This window comes from Nanorana parkeri, unplaced genomic scaffold, assembly GCF_000935625.1.
Source record: "Nanorana parkeri isolate BGI_ZX_2015 unplaced genomic scaffold, ASM93562v1 scaffold539, whole genome shotgun sequence".
Classification (NCBI taxonomy): domain Eukaryota; kingdom Metazoa; phylum Chordata; class Amphibia; order Anura; family Dicroglossidae; genus Nanorana; species Nanorana parkeri.
In genome coordinates this window covers 1,180,625-1,187,598 of record NW_017306807.1, presented here as the reverse complement: position 1 = coordinate 1,187,598, position 6,974 = coordinate 1,180,625, and the positions used below count along the sequence as shown (strand labels likewise).

At 40.0% G+C, this 6,974-nt stretch overlaps 1 protein-coding gene across 1 annotated transcript in view; it reads left to right on the top strand.

Moving 5' to 3' along the window:
* Nucleotides 1-6,974, top strand: part of LOC108791274 (ras GTPase-activating protein 4-like) — a 94,826-nt gene that overhangs the window by 53,629 nt on the left and 34,223 nt on the right. Inside the window, exons 6-7 of the mRNA XM_018561710.1 lie at nt 542-623; nt 4,562-4,693. Of these exons, the coding sequence (XP_018417212.1) occupies nt 542-623; nt 4,562-4,693 (214 nt within the window). The remainder of the gene's footprint in view (nt 1-541; nt 624-4,561; nt 4,694-6,974) is intronic.

The following is a 6,974-nucleotide window of genomic DNA, read 5'->3' as shown; positions in this document are numbered from 1 at the left end:
AGCCTCAGTTGCCTTGCCCTCCCTGTGGCCCTGCTCCTATCTCTACATATAATGTCCTGTGTATAATTCTGCTCGAAAGAAACTAAAATAGTAGACATTTTGTAAAAAAATGTTTAGGTATGCTACATGAATGGAAATACATATAACACATGTAGTGGGGGTTTCTCAAATTTTGCTGCAAAAGTGGAAAGTAGAAAGACATTTTAAATTTGTTGCCTGATCTGACCATACCCAGCCAGATAAGGTGAATGTTCTCTTAGATCCTGTATTTTGTATTTGAATAAGCACTTTAATATTATTGGGAAGTTATTGTTATCTCTGTTATTAATCCTTTCACATTCAGATTATTGCAACTAGTAATATGTTGGACTGCTTGTAGAACCATTTATAGGCCTCAATATAAAGTCACATCTTTCCTATATTATGTATCTACTAAGAGTTTTTGCTATTCCTTTGGCAGCAGTCCTAGAGCTAGAAAGCTTTATACAATCACCTAATTCCCAACTGAGCTTTATCTCTCCGTTTACATTTTACCTTTCAGGGACTTGGCAAGAAAGGACCGTAACGGAGCATCAGACCCATTTGTCAGAGTGCAGTACAATGGCAAAACACAAGAGAGCTCAGTAAGTTCTTTCTATGGCTTTGTTATTATTTCTGAGTTTATTTCTGCCCATGAAATTAACGACATGTCTGGTGTTGGCAAATCACGTAGAATTATTACTAAAATTGATCTGCTAGAATCGATCTTACTTGGGCTCTACATCTTTTATTTAAACCATGAAATATAATATTGATCAAAGCTCTCAAAATGATTATCATTCCGAACAGCATTTATTATAATAGTAAATCATTAAGAAGCTCAGCATGCAATTCACATGAATAATAAAGTGACATTAAACTCAGGAGTTAAATCTTAAAAATGCATTCAAATAGTTTAACTATTAACAATACTGGACCGTATTTGTGTATCACTCGGCTGTGGATCCTCAAATCATCTCTGAATTGGTGCTGACACTGTCCTTCCTTCTGGAGGGTGGCTACTTTTCTTCACCATGGTCCCTGTGTGTGTTGTAAAGTAGGCAACACTCCAAGCTCACCCCTGCGATGGACAACAATCTCAATACAAATTAGTAAACTAAACATGACAATGTAGTCCATCACAGAAGTGAGCTTGGAGTGGTGACTACTTTACATCACACACAGGGACCATGGGGAACAAACATGACTACATTATTTTTCTTGTTTCCATTTCCCCCCCCCCCTCTATTTTATCCTGGTGACACTGCAAATTACAGACTTCCTATCCTGACAGGGTGACAGTGATCACTCTACTGTATATATGGAAGCCCAATGTTATCACCCTAGGACAGGATGAGTGTGAAGACTACTGAATACACCTCCCTTATCGCTTCAGCTCCATAACATGGGGGTGTGTGTTTTGTAGTACACAAAAGGTGAATTGGGAAGTGGGGATAACACTCCTTGAGATAACGCTGCAGAGTGCACAGAAACGTATGACCTTATCGGATTCCTGGTGGGATCAACAGTTTTTTTCTTTATTGTCCATGAGAGACACAGGAATTCTATAACAGTCAGGTTATACTGCCAGCTACAGTAGGTCAGGACACTAGCAAACAGAAGAAGTTGTAACCTAGTCCCCCATATAATCCCTCTTCTGCCCAGCATGCCTTCGTTTTTGCTAGTGTCCTAGGAGTTTTGAAGCCCTTTCTTCAGGACTGCTGAAAAATGTCTAATAGGTTTGCTAGCCTTTTCATCTGGGAAAGTCTGGGATCTCCAAGCTAGATGGTGATGAGTTTCTCCCTGTTAATTACACTGGTTTTGCTATTGATAATGTTTTGCTTCCTGGATTTTCTCAACTGGAGACATCCCCATTGAAGTATGAGGGTGAACCACCTGTTTGCCCCTCTTTTCCTGCCTGCCAAGAAGTATCCATCACTGGATTGCCCAGTACTCCCCTTGACTGTCAGCAGACAGATCACACTAGGATCCTGCTGCTAGAACCTCCAGTGGAGGATAATGCAAGTCCAAAAGTCTCTGTGGGACCTAAAAACCAGGAGTTCGTTGTCTGTGGTTGTTTTTGCAGCCTTCTGATGTAGTTCCTTCTGCACCCTTCCCCATTTCTGCTTCCATTCAGGCGAATGTTCCTAGTAGTGAGTCTTGGATGCCTACCCCTTGCTCTGTTTTGGAAGATGTGGACAGGGTTCAGACAAGGTGACTGATTCCTAGAATCATGTGTTTTGGTACTAGTTGGCAAGTGTGCAATGTTGTCTGTCAGTTGTACTCTACATGTTGGATGAAAGGTTTTCTGATCATCCTTTATATAGAGTGTTTTGATGCACCAGTTGGGTTGTGAGGTATTCTTCAGTTCTGCCTATTCCCTCTTTTTTTATGAGTACTGCTCACTCACTTTTGCTTCAGGATGACTTCAGGGCTGGTTCCACTGGTGTTTTTTTCCAGTTTTGGGTTTTCATTTGTCTACATTGGGAAGTTATGTTGTGAGAGCTCTCAACACTTTGCTATCTTGCTACAAGATTGGTTAACCTGCTAGGTAGAGGAGGGGATATAAAGGACTGGGTTACAACTTTTTTCTGTCTGGCAGTGTCCTAAACTCCTGTAAGCAGCAACATAATCCAACTGTGATAGAATTCCTGTGTCCCTCAATGGATTACAATAAAAAGATTTACGGTAAGTACAAAAATCTTGTTTTCCAATTATTAAACATATATAATAAAAGGCTTTCCATATTATACAGTATTTAACAAAACCAAAAGCGAGCACATATGAATAGTTATTGTTAAGGTCTACGTATATTTTAAACATAATATCTTATATGGAAAAAAAACTGATACGTTTTCATTTGTGCGATTGCGCTTTGAAAACCGTGCGGTTTTCGCATGGTTTTCAATGCATAGAGACCCAAACTGCGCAACAACCGCCCGAAAATAGCTCCTGCGGCTTTGTGCACACCTAGGCGACTCCTGACCGCGCGGAATCATGCATGATTGCTGCGCAGTGAGGTGTCGCCTAGGTGTGCACCGGCCCTGAGTAATACACAAATAAGCTACATTTGTGTTATTAGTTAAGATATTGAATGCATTTGTAAGATTGATCTCCTGAGTTTAGTGTCACTTTAATGTAAATACAGAGCAGGTGCACAGAAAGAGGTAAGCGGAGAGAATGACATGAAGCGGAAATCTACTTTTGTAAACTTTGATGATAAATTGCTCCAATGCCTGCAGGTACAGATTTTAGTAAGGATACATGTACTTATTGTTAAGAACATGTAAATATTTTAAAGTCCTTTGCCTTAGGTCAGAGTTCTATTTAAAAATGTGCATTTATACCGAAAACAGACAGTGTTGTAAATTGAGATGTATCTACAGCAAAAATGGTATATAAGATATATAGGGGTTCTACATAATACAGGTGGCAGAGACGGCAATGAAGCACAGACATTGGCTTTTTTTTGTTTTGAATTTATAATGAATTGCTTATATGATAAAACCTGTAGAACAAGTTGTGCAAAGTTGAATAGCCTACGGTAACCAGACAGATTTTGGCTTGCTATACTAGGATCAGTGAAATATGTTTTTTATATTTATGGATTATATTGGATTTTATATTTATGCATATCATCATTGCTGTTTTGTTACAATGTATTGATACCCTGATGACGCTAGCCGGCTAGTGGGCCTAGCATAAAAAAGAAATCTGAGGTGAGAAAGGGATAGCTGTCGAGACATGAACTATTACCAGAGGCTTTATGTTAAATGCATATTTGTAGAAACTAGAAAAAAAGAACGTTCTAGGTTTTATCTGTTATTCCCTGGGAAAACGTGACGTGAGCTCTGATCACTGCTCATGATGAGCAAGTTCTCCACATTTGTGGAACTGGTATGAGTAACACAAAGGCTGGTTATTTGTATCTAAGCCAGTGTGGCTTTCTGAGGATAATCACAGTGTTTTGGGTCTGGAACACTGTGTACACTCTTAACAATCACACAATTTAAGAGCTTCCGAGAGCCGCGATTTCTGCTTCTGCCTCTACTGTGTGCCAGCCCACTGTGTGACACCCCCTAACCAATAAATGCCTGTGCATCCTTACACACTATAATTTTTATAGGGTGAATACATCTCTTTTGTACCCTACCAGGGATGGTAGTCTTGCCCTACATTCCTTTAAGGTCCATGTCACAGGCCATTCATTTTTTCCCTCAGGCAGAACCCAATAAAGCATGCAGTATTTCCCACATGTAGACATATCACAAGTTGTGCTCGTTAAGTGAAGTAGCCACAAGTTGTGCTCTTTAAGTGAATTAGCAAACTGTTAAATAAAATATTTTCACCAGAAAATGCTTATTAAAGAAGAATAGCTGTAATGTGGAAAATGTAGAATTACATACAATCCAGATTGATATTGCTTGCCATATATTACTCATCTTTGCACATTGACATTGCTCTTTGCACTTGATTACTGAATTAGCCTGCAGTTGTCCACATTCAGTATATTTTTACTACTTATCAAAATTTTACTTCACAGGTTGTGAAAAAATCGTGTTATCCGCGGTGGAATGAGGCTTTTGAATTTGATTTGGATGAATCTTTTACTGAAAAGTTAACAATAGAAGTCTGGGACTGGGATTTGGTCAGTAAAAATGATTTCCTGGGAAAGGTATTGTTCTTTTTTTTATATTGATATTTATTATGGTGATACCATCTGTATGTCCCTGGGTCAGTCCACTCAAAAGTGATGTTTTAAGCACAAGCTAAGTATGGTGGGCCTTCCCCTATGGAATGTAGTAGCAAGATTTCTGGGATGTATAGTTATCTATTCCTGCTAAACTTGGAGCCTCGCTTGTCCTGTTAAATCAGAGGTGTGCCCCCCACCCCCGTTTATTCTGTTTAATAATTACAAAATTCAAAATGGAAAGTGTAACCCATTCCTAATTGCTATGATAGACTTAGATGATGCTCCATGTTGTGTAATTTGGGCTGACTGCTGCCTGGCATTGGTGTGAGGAAAAAATGCCCCTGCATGAGTGGTGTCATCAGAAGGAAATAATATCCCTGTGTCGGTGATGTCACTGAAAGGAAAAAATGCCCCTGCATTGGTAATGTCACTGGAAGATAAAAATTCCTCAGTCAGTGATATCACTGGAAGGAAAATATGCCCCTATGTTGGTGATGTCACTGGAAGGAAAAATGCCCCTGTGTCGGTAATGTCACTGGAAGTAAAAAATGCCCAGTTCAGTGATGTCACTGGAAGGACAACATGCCAGTGTCAGTGATATCATTAGAAGGAAAAAATGTCCCTTTGTTGATGATGTTACTGGAAGCAAAACATTTTTTTTCCGTCAGTGATGTTACTGGAAATAAAAAAAATGTCCCTCCGTTGGTGATGTCACTGGAAGGAAACAATGTTTTTTTCGTCAGTGATGTTACTGGAATGAAAACATGCCCTTGTGTTGGTGGTGACTCTAGAAGGAAAAAAAGCTGCAGCGCCTAAGTCTGAACTCCAGTCAAACAGTTGAAACACATATATGCACATATAGCCCTCCCATTGGCTGTTAAATAAGCATCCACATTGATCATTAGCCTGCTTTCTCCTATTGCCAGCAAGCTTTGACAGTATTGCACACTATAGTAGGGCCTGCCTGATTCACATTTACTATACTTCATCTCCCAGTGAATTCAACTGTGTTTCTTTTTATATTGGTTTTTAACTCCCAAACAGCAGTTTTACTACACAAGATTGAATCAGTTTTTCTACCTAGCTCTGCTCAGTTCAGACCTCTATCTCAGTGCGGCACCCTCCTAGGAATGAAGGTAGTTTCTCCTTCTTCCCGTCTCTGGTCATGTGATAGGTGACATGACAAGGGGAGATAGGAAGAAGTGCACCCCGCCATCACTCTGCAGCTGAGGCTTGTACTGAGAGGGAAGTCGGTTTAGCACAAGCCCTCTCTCACTGTACTCTTTCACCCACAGTTGGCTGCCATTGAAAGGAGGAGAGAGCAGAATCCTCCCTTTCAGCAGCTCTCATGGACCCTGCTTTGTGACCTCAATTAGCAGGAAACCTCAGAACTGAACACCAACAAGTTTTTAGTTTACCACACAGTGCTCCTCCGGTCCCTACCTCATTCTGGTCCTGTTCAGACACATTGATACAAGGGGCCCAGTGAGTTCAGAAACAGATGTGAAGTGTGAACACCTACATATCCAAGTACAGCAGGTTGTGTTCATTTACATGTCTTCGGAATTAGCACAATAAATGAGATCTGAATTGCTGACAGTTAATGCCCAGATGATCATTAACAGGCACGAATCTATACCTCTAGTGGTTGGTGCCAAGTTGATGTCTGTTTTTAAGCTATCAAAAATGAATTAAAAATCCTGGTCACAAGCTGGTGCCAATTGAAATTAGAAATTGGTAAGTGTTTTGTCCGCCAGAGAGTTTTACAATGTCATGTTGCTGCTTTTGTGCGTAACCAGCAGGGGGTTAGTTGCTTCATATTGCTGTTCTAGCACGAGAAAATGAGCTGCTATTTTTGGCTTGAATCTATATTCAGCAATGTTTCTATTTTCTTTCTCCCGTTCTTCTGTGGTTGTTGCATTGTACAGTATAGAACTAAATCAACTTTGCATCAGTACACAGCATTTATGGTTTCAGCACTCCTTTTTATACATGTCCATACATTCAGACTTGTAATAAAAATGAACACATTAATACTTAAGGCCGAACTCCAGGTAAACCGCTAAATACACAGATGAAATACATATGTGAGAGTTGTTTTGTCTGCCAAATGATTTGTAATTCTGTCCAGCTAGTCCTGAGATTTACACAGCTCTGCCCACAAGCACAGTCCTGTCTGGTAGTGGAGGGGACCTGATCTTTCTCTGCTGCAGTTTTACTTTAACTTAAAAGTCCTCTCCTCATCCTCTGTGACCTCTAAAAG